Raw genomic sequence first — 23,776 nt, 5'->3', positions numbered from 1 at the left:
GGCAAAGGATATGAGCAGACACTTCTCAAAAGAAGACATTTATGCAGCCAACAGACACATGAAAAAATGCTCATCATCACTTGTCATCAGAGAAATACAAATCAAAACCACAATGAGATGTCATTTCACACCAGTTAGAATGGCCATCATTAAAAAGTCAGGAAACAACAGGTGCTGGAGAGGTTGTGGAGAAACAGGAACGCTTTTACACTGTTGGTGGGAGTGTAAACTAGTTCGACCATTGTGGAAGACAGTGTGGCGATTCCTTAAGGATCTAGAACTAGAAATACCATTTGAGCCAGCAATCCCATTACTGGGTATATACCCAAAGGATTATAAATCATGCTACTATAAAGACACAAACACACATATGTTTATTGTGGCACTATTTACAATAGCAAAGACTTGGAACCAACCCAAATGTCCATCAATGATAGACTGGATTAAGAAAATGTGGCACATATACACCATGGAATACTATGCAGCCATAAAAAAGGATGAGTTCATGTCCTTTGTAAGGACATGGATGAAGCTGGAAACCATAATTCTGAGCAAACTATCGCAAGGACAGAAAATCAAACACCGCATGTTCTCATTCATAGGTGGGAAGCGAACAATGAGAACACTTGGACACAGGGCAGGGAACATCACACACTGGTGCCTGTTGTGGGGTGGAGGGATGGGAGAGGGATAGCATTAGGAGAAATACCTAATGTAAATGACAAGTTAATGGGTGTAGCAAACCAACATGGCACAAGTATACATATGTAACAAACCTGCACATTGTGCACGTGTACCCTAGAACTTAGAGTATAATAAAAAAAAAAAAGAAAATTTCCTGAAAGCGTATACACTAAAATGTACCTAATCATTATATGTAAATGGTGAGATTAGAAATAATTATTTTAATCTTTATTCAGCATTTTGAATTACTTTACAATAAACATGATTTCTTATGTAACCAGAAATGTGTGTATATGTGTGTGTATGTGTGTATGTGCAGAGGAAGAGAAATAAATATTTACATTGAAAAACAGTTAATTACTTAGAGAAAGACATGTGAACAAGAAGCAATAGTTTGCATCACTGTGCAACTTGGAAGAGCCTTATATGGATTAGCATGGTGTCCTCATTCAGGCAGGAAGCTTTTATAGCCTGGTGATAACAGGGGAAGAAATCAGGCCTGTGGCTTGGGGATGAGATAAGAGGTTATTAATCTCTTTGGAGCTAAGTTCCAATTAATTGTGCTTTAACAATCCATAGTAACCTGTTATGTTCACTCTCCCTCTCCTCTCCAGTTGCTGCTGGGTGTGAAAGTAGGTGGTGAAGAGCTTGGAGAAGAAGGGAGAGAACCAGGTATAAACAAGACTGCCGTGTTAGGCAGGGCCAGCTTCATGGGAGTGCAGCCTACACAGTCACATAGAGCCTGGCACTTAGAAGTATGAAACTTGATTTAATGCTTGGCTGTCACTGACTGAATTTTTTTTTTTTTTGAAACAGAGTTTCACTCTTGTTGCCCAGGCTGGAATGCAATGACGTGATCTCAGGTCACTGCAACCTCCGCCTCCCAGGTTCAAGCAATTCTCCTGTCTCAGCCTCCCGAGTAGCTGGGATTACAGATGCGTGCCACCATGCCCGGCTAATTTTTGTATTTTTAGTAGAGACGGGGTTTCATCATATCGGTCAGGCTGGTCTCGAACTCCTGACCTCAGGTGATCTGCCTGCCTCGGTCTCCCAAAGTCCTGGGATTACAAGCTTAATAATTTAATATTTGAATTTGTGTTTCATACGTGCAGTGCAATGGAACAATGGAGACTTCATGTAAGCAGAGGAGATACATGCAATATGTGTTTCTGCAGTTCTGTGATCCACCATTCAAACATAGTGTTAGAGATGTCCCATAAGCACAGTGTTCTGCTAGGCCCACGATTCGAGAGAGTTCAGTTAAGACTCAAAGCCAGTATGAGGTAAGTGTGTTACATCTACAACTTAGCAGGCCTGGGGATAGGGAATGAAGTGTCTACCAGCCCCAAGAGACTATGCTTTCCGTTTGAACCAAAACTTGCTTCAAATGCAGAAAGAAGGCAGTGGTGTTCTAAGAATCACAAAGGACCAAGGATTCCTATCATACCCTTTTTTATTCATATCACTTCCCTGTATTAGCGAACCACTAATGCTGAGGGTGATGGCATAGAAGGAAAGAGAAAGATCGGCCAACCCTATTTCCATTCCCTTTCAGTCCTTCCTTACTCATCAATAAGCTGAAGGTAGAAGAATGTCGATAGGATGTGCAAGTTTCAGGAAGTCAAAGGAAAACAGTTGAGTTAGTTTTGTGCGGGGTTTCTATTGTTCTGATGGAAAATGAAGTAAGTATGTATGTATGAGCTACAAAATAAGAGTTGTGTGACTTCAGTGATCCCATATATGAGTTCAAGACTCATATTTGCATTTAAAGCTGACATTGCATAACATAAAGATGTATGGTCAATTCATTCTAATTATTTCACACTCTCATTTACTTAGAATAACACTAAATAGCAAATTTAAACATCATGAAAAATGTAAAGAGACCACGGAAGAAAGGAAAAAGCTTTCTATTTTAGCACATTTAACAGCATTTCCCCCTGCTTTTTGAGCAAGGGTGCCAGCATTTTCATTTTGGACTGGGCCCTATAATTTTGTTGTTGATCCTAGTGGTAGGAAAGAGAAAATGGAACAGTGTGGTGAGCTAAATTCTAAGTCCCAGCAAAAGGTGGGAGGAAGTTTGGCATGCAGGGCATATAGTAAGGATCAACACTGGTAGAAGGAAAGGGAAGGATGCAGGATTAAGCAGAGAGGTCAAACTGCAATGCAGGCCTAACAAATTCTCAGCCAGTTCCAAATGAAATGGTCCAGCCCTGATGCACATCCTCAATCATTAATTGGTGGTGAGTACCCCCTCTACGCCCAAGGGTGTCCTCTTGGGAGAGGCAGCTTTCTGCAGGTGAGGAGGACCTAAGAATTGATAGCTGCAGGCTCTGCTGACTGTACACCCTGCAGCTAAGGCCAAATGAGTGGCGCATCTCTGTGTTCACCACAGTCCCATTCTTGTATGCCACAATGAATACTATATGTAATCTCTGTCAAAGGGGTATAAAAAAAGGGGTCCTTCTCTATTCAGTGATTTAAGAAACCACACATGCTGCAGCAGATCTGATGCTAGATTAATAATTACGTCAGAACTTGGAGTACTAAATAGTCACACCCAACGACAGAGAGAATGGTAACATGAACTGCCTGGCACTGATTAACTGCAACAGTCAAACTAGCTTTAATTCAGTGTAAACAATAACAAAAACCTTATGATGGTTCTTAACATTCTAAAGATTGCTAGTCTGATACTAAAAAGTTTATTTTCTCCTAACCACCAGGACTTCAATTTAAGTGAATAATGATTCATTGGATTTACTCTCATTATAAAATGCAGACATGTACCACATAATGACATTTTGATCAACAATAGACTACATATACAATGGTGACCTCATAAGATTATATCATATTTTTACTGTACCTTTTCTATGTTTATATACCCAAGCACTTACCATTGTGTTACAATTGCCTACAGTATTCAGTATCATACAGTAACATGCTATACAGGTTTGTAGCTTAGGAGCAATAGGTTATATGATATAGTCTAGGTGTGCAGTACACGCTACTTTCTAGGCTTGTGTGGGATAAGGGGTTATTAATCTCTTTGGAGCTAAGTTCCTGATGCTCTCCCTTTTCCCACTCCCCCACCCAGACAGGCCCCAGTGTGTGTTGTTCCCCTTCCTGTGTCCATGTGTTCTCATTGTTCAGCTTCCACTTATGATTGAGAACATGGAGTGTTTGGTTTTCTGTTCCTGTGTTAGCTTCCTGAGGATAATGGCTTCCTGCTCCATTCATGTCCCTGCAAAGGACGTGATCTTATTCCTTTTTATGGCTGCATAGTACATACATAGTGGTGCATATGTACCACATTTTCTTTATCCAGTCTATCACTGATGGGCATTTGGGTTGATTCCATGTCTTTGCTATTGTAAATAGGGTTGCACTGAACATATGTGTGCACGTATCTTTATATTATAATAGTATGATTTATATTCCTTTGGGTATATACCCGGTAATGGGATTGCTGGGTCAAACGGTATTTCTCTGCAAAAATTGAAAAATAGGATCTAATTAAACTAAAGAGCTTCTGCACAGCAAAAGAAACTACCATCAGAGTGAACAGACAACCTACAGAATGGGAGAAAATTTTTGCAACCTATCCATCTGACAAAGGTCTAATATCCAGAATCTACAAGGAACTTAAACAAACTTACAAGAAAAAAACAAACAACACCATTAAAAATTGGGCAAAGGACATGAACAGATACTTCTGAAAAGAAGACACTTATGCAGCCAACAAACATGAAAAAAGCTCAACATCACTGATCATTAGAAAAATGCAAATCAAAACTACAGTGAGATACAATCTCACACCAGTCAGAATGGTGATCATTAAAAAGTCAGGAAACAACAGGTGCTGGCGAGGCGGCAGAGAGGTAGCAACACTTTTACACTATTCACAGGAATATAAATTAGTTCAACCATTGTAGAAGACAGTGCGGTGATTCCTCAAAGACCTAGGACCAGAAATACCATGAAGTGTGATTCTTTTTTTTCAATCTTTATTGGATACTTTTATGTACAACCAGTTACTACATTTTTTTAAGGCAGAGAACACATGTACTTAATTTTACACAGAACACTGAATTAGCCAGAATGTTCTGAACTCAGCACCCTTTATTCCATCCTGCTTTAGCTACTATTTCTTTTTGGAGCAAAGATCTCTCCCCTATGCCTTTTTCAAAACTATTCAGACTGTAATGTTATTGTAATTTGCTTAGTGGAAACTGAGAGCAGCAGTGTAAACATATTTACCCCAAGTCTGATTGTGATTGTGGTGTCCTAAGTTATATCCAAAAGATGGAGAAGGGCCTGGAAAACTCTGTAGAACATCCACTGTGTCCCTGAGGATCAATAATGAAAGATGTTAGCATGTGTGGATGACCTGGGTTCCGCCTGGGAGGTTTGTTGATTTACTTGTAGATAGGAGCATACCATAGAAGTTCTTTTCAGACAGAGGGATTAGCAAATTTTTTCTTCTTTAAAGAACCAGCATCCATTTGCTGTTGATAAAGATAAAATTGTTTATAGTGCTGCCAAATCTAAGCAGCTGTTATTAGAATCTCCTCCAGTTTCATCACCAATTGAATCCAATATGCATTAGCCCATATACCTCTGGTCAAACGAGGCAGGGGTTTTCAGTCAAACATGTTAGATTGGGCAAGTGATAACACAAAATTGGGCGTCTATGAGCTTCATTCTCTTCATGGTTCTTCTACAGACAGAAGTATGAGAATTTGACCTTTGGGTCTATTTACCCGTCTGAAAAATAACAGTAATAGGCACTTTGGAACCATCTACTTACTTCTTTTTTGGTGTACAGAGGATTTAAGAGTTAAGCTCCCTTAGTTATCCAATTGAAAGATTTGGCATAAGCGCACCAACTACGATTAAGGAAATGACTAAAGTGACAGGCATTCTACTACCGGAAGGTATTTCTGGAGTGAACTGATTTTGCCTTTCGATTCTTCATCATCAAATTCATACTTGGATACAGCTTAATATTAAGCAGACAGAATAAATTGCCTTTACTGTTCACATACTGAAGAGCTTTGCTTAATTAGGATTTGGTGGGGAACAAGGTGGTAAAGAGGCATTATTAGTGATTATTCCCGACACTTTTAAACAGTTTTTAAGTTCTTAAAATACATCCAATCCTGAATTTCAAAGAATAGGAAGAATCATGGGGTGATGGTAAATCAGGATGGATTATCCCCTTCCTATAAATTGCAATGTAGGGTGAGTTAACAAACCACTTTAGGCTCCTGAGTTAACTTTTGATCTTACTGGAAAAAAATTGTGCAAGTAAGATGTGTTTAACTTTTTCCTATTTGTCTGTGGTATGTCAGAGGAGGGGTAAGCCTAAGAAGTTTACACTAAAGTAAAACACTGTGGAAAGTAAGGAGAAAATTTGAGGAGCACTCAGGAATACCTGTTCCTCTGCAATTTTCCTATGGAAAATTTTGCACTAAGATCTACATTTTATGAGAAGAAAAGATAATTAATTCCTTGGTTCCTAGGTTCCTTAGTCTGAAGTGTGATTTTTAAGAGGGTCTGTGTAAGGGGAATTTGGAGACATTTATTCTCTTGGTACTATGACTTCTCATCGCTGATATGACAGCTCACTGGATATTAAGAAGTTGCCCATGTTAAGACAATGACTCCCATAACCATTTTAAAAAAACAAAAAACAAAAACCCATGTCTTGTAATACACAGTTGTTCTAAAGGATAAGCTGCAGAGTTTGCATGTTTGTGTGTGTGTGTGAATGTTTGTGTGTTTGTAGTGCATATGCAGGGGCAGGCAGAAGTGTGGTGTACGTATGAGAATAGTTTAGGAAGCTATTGAGCTATGTATTGGAAAGACCATAGTGGTTTCTGTGTTTGTGTGTGTGTGTGTGTTTCAAGAGTCAATGGATTATGAATGTATGTACAGTGACAAATAAGATGAGAAGTAAAAAACAAAACAAAACAAAAAACTAGAATTCCAGTCCAACTCTGTCCTGCTAGACAAAAAGAAATGTAGGCCGGGCACGGTGGCTCACCCCTGTAATCCAAGCACTTTGGGAGGCCAAGGCGTGCAGACCACCTGAGGTCAGGAGTTCGAGACCATCCTGGCCAACACGGTGAACCCCATCTTACTAAAAATACAAAAAATTAACTGGGCTTGGTGGCACGTGCCTGTAATCCCATCTACTCAGGAGGCTGAGACAGGAGAATCACTTGAACCCGGGAGGCAGAGGTTGCAGTGAGCCGAGATCATGCCACTGCACTCCAGCCTGGGCAAGAAGAGTGAAACTCCATCTCAAAAAATAAAAATAAAAATAAAATAAACGTAGGCAAGTCAATCTTTCTGAGCATCAGTGTCCTAATCTATTAAATAGAAGGTGAATAAATCACAAGGCTCACATGAGACCATGTGATTGGAAGACTTATCTTAGTATCTCATTGAAAAGCACTATGGGCAACTCCACAAAAGTGCAACTTCATCATGAAGACTCAACTACCCCTAAGATTCCAGCATGATCCCTCCTTCTAAAGCATTGTGCCCACTTCCAGAACTCCCTCATCATGGGAATGATGGAAGCTTCTATATGAAGGACCAAGATGAAAAGGATTCCTTTTAACTCCACGACTTCCTTAAACCCAGAACACAAGACTCATAATATAGATGAGTTTTTCGTTGTTGTTTATTTGTTTGTTTTGAGATGGAGACTCGCTCTATCGCCCAGGCTGGAGTGCAGTGGCGCGATCTCGGCTCACTGCAAGCTCCGCCTCTCGGATTCACACCATTCTCCTGCCTCAGTTTCCTGAGTAGCTGGGACTAGAGGCACCCGCCACCACCCGACTAACTTTTTGTATTTTGTTTAGTAGAGACAGGGTTTCACCGTGTTAGCCAGGATGGTCTTGATCTCCTGACTTCGTGATCCACCCGCCTCAGCCTCCAGGTGCTGATATTACAGGCGTGAGCCACCACGCCCGGCCTATAGATGAGTTTTATAGACTCATATTATAGACTCATAATCTAGACTTCTTAATGTCCAGGGAGCTATCATATCAGTGATGAGAAGTCACAATGTCAAAGGGATAATTGTATCCCAATTCCTCTTACAGAGGTCTTCTTAAGAATCACACTTCAGCCCGGCGCAGTGGCTCACACCTGTAATCCCAGCACTTTGGGAGGCTGAGGCGGGTGGATCACCTGAGTCAAGAGTTCGAGACCAGCCTGACCAACATGGTGAAACCCTGTCTCTACTAAAAATACAAAAATTAGCCCAGCGTGGTAGTGGATACCTGTAATCCCAGCTGCTTGAGAGGCTGAGGCAGGAGAATCACTTGAATCTGGGAGGAGGAGGTTACAGTGAGTGGAGATTGCACCATTGCACTCCAGCCTGGGCAACAGAGGGAGACTCCGTCTCAAAAAAAAAAAAAAAAAAAAAAAAAAAAAAAAAAAAAAAACCCAAACAAACAACAACAACAAAGAAAACACACTTCATAGTATTTCTGGTTCTAGGTCAGGGAGGAATTACCACACTGTCTTCCACAATAGCTGGACTAATTTATATTCCCACGAACAGCGTAAAATCACTCAGTATCAATTATATTATTTTGAACAAATCTGTAGTTTATCATGACACACAATCAACCAACCTTACTATAGCAAAGATAAACATCTTATTCTATCCTGCATTGTATCTTTGTTATGGGAGGGACATTGATGCCTCTATTGATGATGCCAACAAATAATTAGTCCAAATTACTTTCTTGTAAGGGTCTGCTGCCAGAGGAGAGAAATAAAGATTTCTATTTGAATGAAAGCACCTGTAGAGGAAAGAGCTAACACATGTAGACTTCAAATGCATATTTACTCCAAATATAAATGAGATGGATGAGTCCTAACATACATGCATCTAACTTAAGCATATTCAACACTATGACCTTGGAGAAAAGTAAGAGGGAGAAGAGAGCAGGCAAGAATGAGAGAATCTTTGTATCTGTGTTTGTGCTCTCTTTCAACCTAGAAGTCAGCCTTCACCACAACAGCCAAAATGCAAAATAAAGCAAAATAATTTAAATTCTAGGTTTTAAGCTTCCAGTGGCTTAATAAGCCCTAGGGAGCAAAGGAGTTTTCCAGGATTATTTTGGCCTTACAAGTTTTATCCTTTCTGGGATGAATATAGACCCTAACCCTGTGTAAGATTAACTCTGTGTGATCCATTCACACATCCACTGTAAACTTTATAACCATAGTCTTGTCACCTGGCACCCCTTTTCCTCACCGCTAGACTTAAAGCCACATCACACCATTATGATTATGATCTCTTGTCATCAGTTTGCCCATAGTGTTTTTCTTGATTTATGAATTATGGATCACAGATCCTATTAGCTTTGTAAAACTTTAACGAATAAGATCTATCTTAATTTAGACTTATCATTAAGATAAAAGAGTTAAAAATTCTGGAGAAACACATTTGTAGAAATGATCTTACCCTCCCCTGGAGCTATGCCGGCTTAAGCTTAACCTGACTTACCTTCTCAGGTGTGCATTTACCAATTCTTTAAAACCCCCAGAAAAGTGATTTCACTATGAAAATACTGTAGGACATTTCCCATGCTGTTTCATATGTGATGAGTTTTAACTATTTCATATTAATGAAGAGTGGAAGATGAAGAGTGAAAAGAAATAAATGTTACATCCTTCCACATCTTCTAGAGCTGCTTATGAAAATGAATGACTGGAATAGTCACAGCAGTGGCCTAAAACTGTCCTAAGACTCCAGGTTTAAATATCAGATACGATAGAAAAGACCACTATCTGGGACTCGTAAGTGTCAGAGAATCACATACTTTGCAAAGGAAACAATACCTGAGCAGTCAATGGAAATACACACACACCACATGCACACACACATATCTTCACAATGATGGGTTCAGAAACAGAATGAAGCAGATTTAAAAGAAAAGACAGGCCAGGTCATCTTAATAAGTCAAAAAGGAAATCCCACCTACCTTGTGACTGCCCGGGTGCAGATGGTAACAAGGAAACAGCCAGCCACAATCATCCAGCCCCAGCCTCCATCTGGAGGGGAGGTAGACCGAGCTCTATTTACTTTTGTCATTGTTTTTCTTTTTTCTTCTTTTCCAGGTTGCTCCAACAGCCAAGTTATGATCTTGGAAGAGTTTGCTGTCCAGTGACTTCCTGTTGGCATTCAAGGTTGGCATAGAACGCTACCTGGCACATGGGTTACTCGCCATCTAAAACCAAAAATCAAGACATATTTATATCTTATTGCTATGTCCAAAGGTTGATTTTTCTTCACTTGGTAAAACATGATTATTACTTTCCTATTAAATATGAGTATTTGTAACTATGAATACTAGACTGGGGAAAACTATTTGCTGTCCTTGGTACATACTTTCTTTTTAAAAAATATAATAGACCCTCTCAAATTGTAGTCAAATGCATGTCTACTCTATTTGATACCATTTTTCCCTAGCCTCTCTTGAAGGTAGTTGTGGCAATAAAGTGTAGTCTCCATTAAAGGGATGTGAGCAGAAGTCATGTGTGCCACTTCTGGTTCACCAACTCAAAGGCAGAGGTACTTTTCAAGGACTTCCAGCACCCTCTTCCAACCGACTGGAAGATGGATGTTGATATGAAACCACTTCAACCACACAGACCAGGACATCAGTCTAGGGGCTGGCAGAGCTACAAGACAGAAGAAGCCTGGGTCCCCAGATGACTCTGGGGAGACCTGCCCTCCTATTCTGGACTCTGTACATCTCTACACTGTTACACAAAAGATAAATAAGCTTCCATTTTATTTGTGTCTCTGTATTTTGGAGTCTCTCTGTTACAATAGCTTATAACATAGCCTAATTATTATACAGAATGAGTCTGACAGCAACTTCTTGGCATATTTTAAAATGCTATAAATTTTTAAGTGTGTAATTGAAGAAGAGAATGACAAATAAATGAGACAAAGTAGAGAGCCCAGAAACTAGTATATAATATTTTAATACAATCCAAATAAGGTAAAAAAAAGATCAGTGAAGAAAAAAATGTATTATTTACCACATTCTGTTCAACTCTCCATTTAGCTCTTGACCTTCCAGATAAATCAATAAATGTAAAAAAACGAAGAAGTAGTTAAAAACCTAAGTGAAAATATAGGCAAATATTTATCTGTTCTCTAGATAGGAAAACTCCCTGAGATGTAAAGTAATAAACCAAGATAAAAAAATTTTGTTAATTTGTCTAAATTAAAAGTTAACATTTCTGTATTACAACATGTGATTAATAAACAAAACCAAAAGGTAAGCCACAGGCTTGGGGAAAAAAACATTAGCAATACATACTTCAAAGAAGTAATATCTGCATTTATTCATTCATTCAACTGTAAGTATTTATTGAATCCCTAGCATGTGTCAGGCACCATTTTAGGGCACTAAGGATTCAGTAGTGGTCACAATACACAAAGTTCCTTGTGGTGGGCAGGCTCTAAGGTACCCCTATGGTCCTGGCTCTGGTTGTTCACATCTTTATGTAATCCCTTCCCTTGAGCATGGTAGGGACCTGTGACTTGCTTCTACCCAACAGAATATGGCACCTGTGATGGAACCTGACTCTCATAATTATGTCATGTTGTATATGACTCAGGCCTGCTAGCCACTCTCGCTCTCCCACTGTCCTTGAAGAAGCAAACTGCCATGCTGCACACCTAGGAGAAAGCCATTTGGCAGGGAACCATGGGCAGGCTGTAGATGCTGAGGACAGCCTCCAACGGACAGCAAGAAACATGAAGATCTCAGGGTCTTTTGTTTTTTACTTTTTCGCAAACATCTCAAGTGAGCCTGGATGCAGAATTTCCCCTAAATTGAACCTCCAGTTAAGAACAGTCTCACTGACACCCTGACAGCAGCTTTGTGATACCGTTAGCCTAGGACCCAGCTAAGCTATTCCTGGATTCTGACCCCATAGAAACTGTGAGATAAGGTGCTTCTTAAGGTATTCCACGGCTTGTCAAACAGGCTTCTTAATTACAGTAAGGGATGAATTTTTTGAGAGGAAAAATAAGTTTCAACACCTACTTCTTCTACAGAATTGAGCAAATTACCCAGTTGCTTTTATAATTTTATTGTGATCACCAGAAGAAATCCTAACATTAATAAACGAAATGTCATTTCAACTATGACAATGTGTGGATTATTTGATGAACAAAGACTATGTACCACCTGGTAAATTACGGGCAAAACAAATTGCCTAATAAAAAGCATTTACTTTAAGACCACAACTTTCTCAAGAAAATGGCTCATAACAGAAATTTGTAAGCGTGCATCTTTGAAGATGGAACAAATTGGTGGCTGATGATTTCAGAGAGTGCATACAGAGCAGGGGTAGTGAGGCTAAGGCAACAAGAATGATTCCCACATACATCACTTAGGTTTGCTCCTTTTGAAGCCTCAGGTCTTCATTGTCATGCTGTTAACCATCTGGTGACTTTGGGGAGACTGACAAAGGTGATTAAGTGTACAACTGAAATTATAAATCTATCAAAAGTATCGGGAGACCAATACTGGCATAAATACTAAACCTATTGATAAAGAAAAAAAAGTTACTACTGGAAATTATAATATTGCGAAACACTGGCCTGGGGATTGAGTAATAGCCAAAATACTGGTGTTGGCGCGAAGTGAAAATAACAGTGATACAGAGCTGCTGTTTACAAAGCACTTGCCATAGGCCAAGCTACTAGCAAGCATCACTACAGACAGTATCTCATTTAATCCTTACAAGAACCATAAAAAATAGATATTATTATCCTTATCTTATAGGTAAAGAAACTCAAGTTAAAGAGATTAAGTAATTTGCCTTATTATTCTTTAGATAATGAAGCAGCAGAAATGGGTTATGAACCTTGGTCTGATTCCAAGCCAATGCCCTAACCAATGCCCTGCACTGCTTCTACTACATTTCCTTATTCCTTGGTATAAATTCATAAACATTTTTGTCTAATTATACACATAATTCTTGCTGATGACACACCAGTAGGATGATGTGAATTGCAGCCTGACGTAGCTATAAATGCAGTTCTTTAAATGGTACCCTTGATATTTCCCTGAAACATTCCTGTAGGTCACTGATTTGACCAGCTGTGAAATTTCAGAGCAAAACCAACCCTCTAAAGGTGTCTCTAACACTCTGGAGCTTCAGATTAAGGTTTTCTAAAACATAACTTTGTGGCATGAATAAGTAGCTTTAACAGTCATCTACTTTCTTCCCCAAAATGAAACGCTCAAGGAAAAACTCTTATTTTAAAAGATCTACCATACCTGTATTTTTGCTTTCACACACAGCCTGCTGCAGCAGTCAGAGCTGGTAGTCCATCCCTTCTTCTATTCCATCATAACCCTGGCTTTGTTAGGATTCAACTCTTAGCTGCTCTCTCCAGCGGCCATCTGGGCCCAGTCCCTTGGTTCAGGGAATGGTTTTGGATTGGTCTCCCGTTCCCATGTCAGTGAGTGATGAGGCACAGAATTGGAAGTATCTAGCCAATTAGCTATGGAGAGAAGCCTCTGGGAAATGTTTCTCTGTTCTTAAGAAAACATACGAGGAAGAAACAAGCCCCTCTTCTTCCTGTAGATTCTGGATGTAATACCTGGATCTATAGCAGCCACGTCTTAACCATGAAAGAAGCTAGTTTGAGGACAAAGTTGATGAGCCAAGACCCAGTTGGAAGATCTGGGTTCTGGCTCTGCATCTTAAGAGTTATATGAATTCAAGCAAATTACTTTATGTCTCTGAGCCTCAGTTTACTTACCCATGAAATGGAGGTAATAATTTTACTTTCACAAAATGTTGTATATATTAAAATGAGAAAAAACATGAGGAATACCTGACACATAAATGTAGATATTATTTGCCATGTGATTTAACCTCTTTTCATTTGTTCATCACTCATTAATTCAATATTTATTGAGTGTCCAATATGCACCAGAAACTATTCTAGGAGCTGGGCTATGAGCATTGCAGAAAAGAGACAATAGCCCTGCTTTCATGAAGCTCACATCCTAGTGGGACAGGCACAGTTCATGAACTGTTGAACAATAACTTCTAAGCCTTCTTTGTTTGTAGAAAAAATTACCTTTGGCCTACTTCACAGGATCATAGCTATAGTCAAATGAGAGCACCCACAAACTGGCAGCAACGAGCAAATCAAGCTTCAGGACACTTTCATTATGCCTACAGTGTTTTTTAAATGTTTACATTAGTTGGCACTTGTAAAGATCAGATACTATCCAAATTTCCAAATTCTTTTGAAAAACTGCAAGCTCTAAAAATACATTGGGCTGCATTCCCTTGTGGCAGCCATGAGATGGGGCCAAGCAGCAGTGGCCCCTTTCAGACAAGGCCTGCACTTCCGCTTTACCCTATCCCTGACACTCTGTCCTACACACATTTGTGTGTAGTTCCTGTGTGCTTTACCTGCCAGGCCCCTGGAGGCAGTAAGATTTTCAACTTCTGCCCATACTGTGCTAACATAAATCAAAGCTTTTTAAACAGCCATGTGAGTCACGTTTATGGTACGTTTTATGCCTAGCACCCTCTCTTTCTCTCAATTCCGATAGAACCAGCATTCAAGAGTCTACCTACACCTGTGACAAACACACACAATGGAATAACTCACCCGTTGGACACAATTAGCTGCCAAGTGTTATGATGTGATACCATCAGTTGTACCAGTAAAAAAAGGCACAACTTAGAAACTTCTGCCTTGGTATAGTCCTAGCTTCTTCTTAGGCTTTTCCATTTAAATAAACCCCAAGGTTAAGTTGTTTTCCAGGGTAAGACTATAAATCCACCTGTCCATAAACATCTGGTATAAGGACCATCCTTAGTGCCGCCATAGGCTATGAAAGAAGACTGAAACAGCCAGAGCTGCACAACAGCCCTTTTAAAAAGAAACATAATGTGATGGACCATGAATTAGAAAGGTATCCACATTCTTTCAACAGCAATTCTATTTCTGGGAGGCTATCCTAAGAAAACAATGTAAGAGAAGCCACTATGGGCAAAAAATAATAGCTGTATTAACAATAATACATAAAACAGAAACAACCTAAATGTTTAACAACCAGGAAGTGTCTGGAGAATTATGACATGTTCAACAAATGGAAGAGTGCAATTCATTACAATTATAAACAGGAAGATGATATTGTAATATGGAAAACCATCATGATGCAATGTTAAAGCCAAGAAAAGACCCTCGTATACTTTGTGAGGGAAGCTATGTAAAGCTTCTGTAAAAGTTGTATGCTTGTAATTGTCACAAAAAGTAGGAAGAATATGTAAAAAGAAATATAATTGAGCTGGCATGATTAAGTTATTATTCATTTCCAAAACTGTGTTAAATATCATTTTACATATAATTTTTTAAAATAGATATTTCAGGTCTATTCCTTCAGTGAGCACAAAAGTCTCTTTTGTAGTTTCTCAAGGACTGAAAATAGCTATCATTTATTGATATGGCACATTGAAAATGAGGTGATTATTCAGTAGTGGACGCACTGTAGGCAACAAGCCCCTGGCAAAATAAAATGTTCTGTTTCTTTACAAAATATTAAGCATCATTAATTTTGCTTTGCTGCTGCTAAACTCCCATGATTCCTTTTTCATTTGTTTTAGGTGAGCATCCTCTGTTTGGCATTTCCACATGTAATAAGTTAAGAACTGATTTGATAAGATATCCCAAAAATGCAATTGTATAAATCCAAATAAAAAATTTAAATAATCATCCCAACATAGCTGTGGTGATAGCATGATGAACAAAGGTCTGTTGTAAGTCACAGAGTCAACCTGGGTAAAACCACGGGACAAGGAACATCCTCATGGGACACCAGGGTGGGGAGAAAGAGCCTCTCTGCAACCATATGTATGCAATACTATTAGTAACAATTTCTCATGAATAAGCGCATTTGATCTTCACCATCCTCAGAGATAAATGCTGTCTTTCCCTCTTCCTCAATGGTGAAACTGAAGCTCAGAGAAGTGAAGGGACTCCCTTGACAACACTGCATGTGAGTGTAAACGGAGGCAAGTAGCTTTGGCTGACTTTGGATGGTGCGCTTGTCCATTCGCTCTGAGATTTCAAAATTGTTATTGGCGTTTCTGTCAACAAGATGTCCAAGCAATGCTAACGCTTAAGCACCATTCACGTGAGTGACCATGACAAAAGGAAGGGGGGAGAAGCCGACAAGGTTATCACAAGGGTATGCGGCTGTTCACAAAACAACGCATGTGAGTTTCTTTCAAAACAGGTCATTTAATAGATTTATACATATTCAGAAGAAATGTGCAGGTTAGACAGGGCAAACCTTGTTTCCTGGAGACTTTGAAGCAGTCTGAAGTTCTCCCACAACATTAACCTGAGCATTCTTGTAAATAATTAACCCACCTGATAATAGACAAATATAATGGCCAGGTCTTTTATTAAGTTAATAGTCTTGCAACTCTTCGTTTTACTAATCAGCCTGCGATTCATATTATTTTGACATCAACCACTGATGAATTCTACTCATCAAATGGAACAGTATTCTCTATCCCATTCTGGCTTCAGAAAAGTTTTCTGAGATGAAAGAAGTACTATATGATGATGTTCTTCTAAGATTACTCCTTACAGTGTAAGTTGGGATGTATTCTCAACTTCACTTTATCCTCTTTGCTTTTTTAAAAAAAAAATCATTTGCAAAAAATTGTTGCTAACATTCAGTAACATTGCAGTAAAGCACTCCATTTGTGAGACAACTCTTTCATGTTGCCCACAGTAAAGTTTTCTGAAGAGATTCCTTTTATCACTAGAAAACCTACAAATTTCTTATAGTCAGTAAGCAACTAGAATAAAGGGAAGAGTATTCTTAGAACCACTTGTTTTGGAAGGCCTCCAACATTGGGCTTTCCCTTGTTCTTTCCTTCCTTGACTCCTTCTATTTCCAGCACCTTCACCTTCAGCTGTATTCTTACCTTATAAATTGGTCTGTAGCCACAAAAGAGAGAGTATGATGGAAAAATACCAAGGGTGGGCATTTGGGCTGAGTCCCAGTGACCCTGTATGAATCACTTCCTTTCTGCTGCTATTTCCTCATTAATAAAATCAGGATATTGAATTACTGATGCCTGTCTTCTAAACCAGATGACTACTAACTACATCTTCCCTAATATGTATGTTAACTGGTACAGGTAAGCACTCGCAGTAAAATTGTAATTAACTTTGCTTTTTGTTTACTTAATAACTCAAGGTAGAGACAATTCCTCTTTGTTATTGCTTAAGAATCATGAAATTTGCCAGTCTCCTTTTTTTTAGGCATTTCTAAAATATTTCTATACTACAGGTAATTTTTAAAAAAAAATCTTCTGATGTATTACCCCTTTCTGGTAAGCCAGGTTCCTTTAAATGTTCCCTTATGTCATTAAGGCTAAGTCAAGAAGCCTATTGCTGTAGGGAATGAGACATAAGCCCCATGCAGAATAAATGCATCCACAGACAAGGAATCACGGGATTGTGTTATAGGGGACATTCCCACCACACAGAAAGGGAAAGTACAAGCCTACCATGAGAGGAAAGAGAAACAGACTTTAAAGGAAGGGTGATGAGCTACCCAGGTTTCTTAGGGACTATGTCTCCCACTCCCTAAGTCTTGGCCCAGACAGGTATGTGGTATGGTGAAGAGATAGTTTTCCCTTAACCTAGGTAGCTGAGGGAGAAGTGCCAGTAAGGAGGCCTATGCTATGTGTGCCGTGTATAACTGTGGGAAGACACAACTTCACCAGTCCCCTCTGTCTAAGCAGAGAGAAACAGAGTGCCCACAGACAGTCCTTCACCTCCTAGATGGCACAGAAGTGATGGGGGGATTCTCCCATGTTCTCAGTGGAGACATGGAAGATAGCTGAGATGAGAGCCAGGGCCATAGCAAAGGGAAGAGGGATTCCATGGCAAATGTGGTGAGCCAAATGGAAACCATAGGTGACCCTTAAGAACTACAACAAGAAAGGTGGGGAATTTCCTCCAGGCCCTGGCCATATGGAGAATACAAAACATAAGCTCCCAGCAGCAAAGTACACAAGGAGGACAGAAGCCATCATTTAGAGAGCACCAAGATGAGTTTCAATTTACATGGACATTCAGGAGGCCAGCAGGATGCCCAGTAACCAATACTAGGAAAACCTCTGCATGGGCCAATGAGAACTTAGAAAACAACCAGAGGGCCTGCATGCTAACCACCTCCCCGACCACTACCACAAGGACACATGCGCTCTCCTCTAGACCAGACACACTCACGAAGAAGGAGGAATAAACACAAGAGAGGGGAGAAACAACCCTAATAATCAGAGTAACCTCAGATTTGGCTGAATAATATGCAAAGAAAGCTGATCTTAGATGAAAAATACTAAATTTGAAAGACTGTTAAACATTTTTAAATTGAGGTATAACTTACATACAATAAAACATGCCCATTTTAACCCTACATTTCAGAGTTTTGAGAAATGCATCACTCATGTAATCACAACCACCACAATCAAGACACAGAACATTTTTATCATCCCCAAACATTCCCTCATGCTCCCTTGCAATCAATATTCACCAGCCCTAGCACCAGAATACCACTGATTTGCTTTCTGTCAATAAAGATTAGTTGTCAATACAGACTGCTTTCTGTCAAGATAGAATTCTGTCAAGAATTTCATAAAAATAGAACCAAACAACATGGATTACTTTGCTTCTGGCCTCTTTCACTCAGGATAATGTTTTGAAATCATTCAGTTTGTTGTGTGTATCTGCAGTTGATTCTTTTTATTGTTGAATATTAGCATGTGTTACTACAATGAGTTTATTCATTCATTTGTTGATAATTGTTGCAGTTTTTTCCAGTTTTACATTATGAATAAAACTTCTATGAACATGAGTGTACAAGTCTTTTTGTGGACGTATGTTTTCATTCTCTTGAGTAAACCCCTAGGAAAGAAATTGCCCAATCATAGGGTAAATGTATATGTTAACTTTAGAAGAAGGTGCCAAACTGTTTTTAAAGGTGGTCGTGTGATATTTCCAGTACTAAATTAGAGTTCCAATTGCTTCACAACTTTGGCAATACTTGGTATTGATAGTGTGATTAATTTCAGTCATTCTAGTGATATCAAATGGTATCTCATTGTACTTTTAATTTGTACTTCCCCAATGACTAATTATATTAACCAGTTTTCCAATAATTATTAACTATTCATATATCTTTTTTGTGAAGTGTCTATTCAAGTATTATGCCCATATTTTACTAGGAGGTCTGTCTTTTATTATTGGGATACAGGAATACTTTATACATTCTAGATACAAGTTATTTGTGGATATAAGTGTTAGAAATATTTTCTCCCACTCTGTGGCTACCTATTCATTCATTAGTGGTGTATTTTGAAGAGCAGAAGCCATTACTTTTGATGAGTTGAAATTTATTATTTTTTCTTTGTAGCTGATTGCATTTCTCTGTATTAGTGAATAATTAGAAATTAAAAGTTTTAAATACCACTTTACAGTAGCTTCAAAAAAATGAAATGCTAAGAAATAGATTCAACATAACATGTGCATTATTTTACACTAAAAGTATGAAACAGCACTAAGAAAATTTACAAAATCCTAAAAGGAGAGAAAGAGAGATATCTTGCTCATAGATTGGAAGACTTGGAAGATGTCATATCTACCCAAGTTAGTTGATAGTTTCAATGAAATCCCAAACAAAATTCCAGCAGCATTATTTCTTTTTTTTTTCTTTTTCTTTTCTTTTCTTTTTTTTTTTTTTTTTTTTTTTTTTTTTTTTGAGATGGAGTATCGCTCTGTTGCCCAGGCTGGAGTGCAGTGGCGCGATCTCAGCTCACTGTAGCCTCCACCTCCTAGGTTCAAGCGATTCTCCTGCCTCAGCCTCTCGAGTAGCTGGGAGTGCAAGCGCCCACAACCATGCCTGGCTAATTTTTATATTTTCAGTAGAGATGGAATTTCACCATGTTGGCCAGGCTGATCTTGAACTCCTGACCTCAAGGGATNTTTTTTGAGATGGAGTATCGCTCTGTTGCCCAGGCTGGAGTGCAGTGGCGCGATCTCAGCTCACTGTAGCCTCCACCTCCTAGGTTCAAGCGATTCTCCTGCCTCAGCCTCTCGAGTAGCTGGGAGTGCAAGCGCCCACAACCATGCCTGGCTAATTTTTATATTTTCAGTAGAGATGGAATTTCACCATGTTGGCCAGGCTGATCTTGAACTCCTGACCTCAAGGGATCCACCTGCCTTGGCCTCCCAGAGTGCTGGGATTACAGGTGTGAGCCACCATGCCTGGCCGGTATTTTTTCTTTTAAATTTATTTCTTTTTTATTATTTTCTTGAAACAGTGTCTCACTCTGTCACCTGGGCCAGAGTGCAGTGGCACTATCAGGGCTCACTGCAGGTTTGACCTCCTGGGCTCAAGTGATTCTCCTACCTCAGCCTCCCAAACAGCTAGGACTACAGGCACATACCACCACACCTAATCAATTTTTGTATTTTTTTTGTAGAGATGAGGTTTCACTATGTTTCTCAGGCTGGTCTCAAACTTTTGGGCTCAAGCAATCCTTCTGCCTCAGCCTCCCAAAGTGCTGGGATTACAGGCCTAAGTCACTACACCTGGCCTCAGCATTCTTTTTTTTTTTTTTAATAGAAACTGACAAGCTGATTCTAAAATTTATATGGAACTGAAAATGACTTAGAAAAGCCGAAATATTTTTAAAAGAAAGAACAAAGGTTGAAGACTTACACTGACTGATTTCAAGACTTGTTCTAAAACCAGAGTAATCAAAACAGTGTGATATTGGCACATTATATTAGTGGAACAGAATAGAGAGTTCAGATAAAGACCTACACATTTATTCAAATGGGGAAAAATGAATCTTGAGTCTTATTGTCACTCTATATACAAAACCTATAGATAGAAGATGTAAACGTAAAAGAAAACTATAAAACTTATAGAAGAAAACAGAGGGAAAAGATCTTTATAACTTGGGAATAGGCAAAGGTTTTTTAGAGAGGACAAAAGCAGCAAAATAAACTCCCCACTCTTGCCTTCATTTAAAATGGAGGCTTATGAAGAAGTTTAAATTTATTATAGCAACAAATAAGTTGTAATGTTTTTCATATCTGTATTGCTTTACAAGTAAGTTTCAACACTACCACAACTCACTAGAGAAGATTTCTAAATTTCTAAATAAACTGTACTGTTGTCTCTGCAGTGGGGAGGTACTCTTTTAGGGTACATTTGTAGCCTTTAGTGTGTCCCATTTGAAGCTCTTTGATCTACACACTCACTCCTGTCCCTGTAGAGAAGCAAGAGGGGAACACACAGATAGTATTTCTAATCATGGAAACTCAGTGTCCTCAGCCATAATCTGTTGGCCTGAGGATTGGCTGGTCCTTGAAGTCCTCAGCAGAAGCCACATTCTGCCCATAAATATGACCATCTCCTTAGCCAAATATTAGCCTCGCTCCTAGCCCATCACTACCACACCCAGCTATCCTACACTATAAATTTCTTACAACTCACTGAAAAACTCAGGCTTTATATATTTTTACATGCTATTCCCTTTACCTTCAAATTCCTTTCTTCCACACTTTCAAACACACTGCCTGGTTCAGAATAAGAGCTCACTCAATGCCTAATAAATGAATGAAATAAGTTCTGCCTTCACCAGGGAGAACCCCCTCAAGTCATAAGAAATAAAAGCATAAATAACTATCACTAGTTTTTAAATGGCCATTCAGCTGAAAGAAACATGGAAAGCAGTTTATCCTCATCAGAGAGGTCTAACCTTCACAAAGCAAGAAAATCAACCATTATAACCAGAAAAGGAAGAGTATTTAACACAACCAGCTTCTCTCTGAATAGCGCACACCAGAGCATGGCGTTCATGTCACGGAGGTACCAGCCAGCACTTAGAGCTCAAGGGTCTGACTCTTGGAACACAGAATAAGTCATAAAGTAGTAACAGTAATGATGATTATTACTATTTGGGGCACTGAATCCACCAGGCTCTGAATTCACTGCTATATATATGTTATTCCATGTTATCTTCATCTCGACCCTGTGAGGTAGGTATTATAATCTGCATTTTACGGACAAAGTAAGGTATGCTCTATCCAGGATTCCACCTCAGGTCTGACTTCAAAGCTTGTGCTCTTGTTCACTGCAAACCATCGTCTCTCCTCGGCCTTCAAGCTGTGTCTTGGTAGAAGCCATAACTGTTATGTGGGATGCTGTGTCCCCAGCAACTAAACAGCGCCTGGCATGTGTTTGCTAAATGTTGTTGCTAAATGTAAGCCTCTTGTGGATGTTCAGAAAACGACAGTTTGGCTCCCTATCACTTCACATGTTATTACTCCCTCTTAACAAGAATTAAATGTCTGGTCCTTGAAGTCCTCAGCTACCTCTACCCCACCCCAGTTAACATCCTGGCCTATGGCTGGGAAACAGAGAGGAAACCACGTGTATTAAAGGGCAATTTTCCAAGTATGAGAGAATTCCAACATTTTTTTCTGCACAGCCTTTACAGCAGTGTAGCAAAGGGTTCCAGCTGGTAGCCTTACAGACTTCTATCCTAGGGGCAAACTCGAGTTCCAAAGGGACTGAACGTGGGAGGGAAGTTAAAGGAACCCCTCTCTCTCTGCTTAGGCTTGCACAGTCTCTGGCCCAAGCACCCAATTGTTTTCATCCATTTAGAGCCTCTGGATCCTGGAGATGCCTTCAGCTGGAAATAGATTTATTTATTTTTATTGTTCAATGACATTACACATGTGCCATGAGACAATACATATATATTGTTCTAGGTGAAGAGAGACTAACACTGCTTTTTTTGATGTGCTTATTTTTCCTTTCTGCTTCTCTCTGCTTAGTCCTCAAACAGATCCTGGTAACGGGAGTAAATAATTACTGACTTCAACCAGAAATTTTTGGATGTTTGTCAGAGACCTTTGGGCACTAAACTGAAACACTGACCTTTGCTAAAGAAACTGCCAAAGCTTCTACATTGTGCGTGATGCTTTGAGGAGAGGAACACTTTACATAAGACTTAGAATAAACAGCAGAGTGATTTGTATGGTATTTGGTCTACAGAAAGGAAGAAAACGGTACAACTTGTGATTCACATACAAGGCAGACAGTAGAAAGCAAAATTCTTTCCCACCCTTTCAGCTCCTAATCCACACAGCCACTGATTCTAGGCAACATCAGAAAAATGCTTACTTCTGAGTTGTTGAATGTGCAATTCATAACCAGGAGCTTGTCCCCAACTACATTTTCTGCAGTAATAGGATTCTGGTATAAAGTTGGGTATAGTGTCTGGCATAAAGTTGGTGCTCAATACTTGTGTAGTTCCATGAATAAATTTTTGTGTCCAACTCAGTGCTTTGTAGAACTCTTTTATTCTAATTTTGTACTCTTACAGAGTATGGCATTATTAAGTCAGATTATATTGGAGGCATCTTGGCTGCAAAGGAGAACCTGGGAGTTTGAGATGCATTTCACAGAGTCTTTTTGTTCATCATTAGAGAGCCTATTATTGAGAACAGTGCTGCTGTCCATACCACAATATTTCCCTCACTCTGTAATCACTGCCACCTGCCATGCTGTTGAAATGGGAGGGGCAATGAGTCCATTATTTCAGTCAGCTAGAAATTAACCCCTCACGTCATGGAGTACTATGGAGAACTGGTGTTTGTAAGAGTGCAGGCAGAAGAGCACAGTTCTGCACTCAGAGTGTGAGATCCCTAAGAGTAGGGACCCTGGAGGCTCCCACTCCCCACTGTATCTCTAGTGCCTAGGATCATGCCTGGGAGAAAACAGGGACTCAATAAGCAGTTAGTGAACAAACTTCCCTCCAGTTCTCCAGTTCAGGATAATTTCTCAAATTACATGGGGAAATGGTACAGGGAGCTTGAGGAATGGGAGCAAGAAACCCTTTCTTTGATCTTTTTATCTGCCATAACCAGCCTTCCCAGCACTGGAGTCATAGAACCCTAACT

At 39.4% G+C, this 23,776-nt stretch overlaps 1 protein-coding gene across 2 annotated transcripts in view; it reads right to left on the bottom strand.

Moving 5' to 3' along the window:
• SLC16A12 (solute carrier family 16 member 12) overlaps positions 1-23,776 on the bottom strand; it is a 96,850-nt gene that overhangs the window by 15,795 nt on the left and 57,279 nt on the right. The window contains exons 1-2 of one of the 2 annotated variants that reach the window (XM_017896351.1): positions 9,702-9,772; positions 4,948-5,036 (exon numbers count right to left, since the gene is read on the bottom strand). Coding sequence is in view for 1 of the 2 variants with exons in the window: in XM_017896350.1 (XP_017751839.1) it covers positions 9,702-9,901 (200 nt within the window). In the remaining variant the exon portion in view is untranslated. Of the gene's footprint in view, positions 1-4,947; positions 5,037-9,701; positions 9,948-23,776 lie in introns of those variants that run through there. The other variant, XM_017896350.1, reaches the window with a different exon arrangement.

The sequence above is a fragment of the Rhinopithecus bieti genome, unplaced genomic scaffold (genome assembly GCF_001698545.2).
Source record: "Rhinopithecus bieti isolate Rb0 unplaced genomic scaffold, ASM169854v2 scaffold_26871, whole genome shotgun sequence".
Classification (NCBI taxonomy): Eukaryota; Metazoa; Chordata; class Mammalia; order Primates; family Cercopithecidae; genus Rhinopithecus; species Rhinopithecus bieti.
Note: the sequence above shows the minus strand (reverse complement) of the source record. Positions and strands in the feature narration are given on the sequence as shown.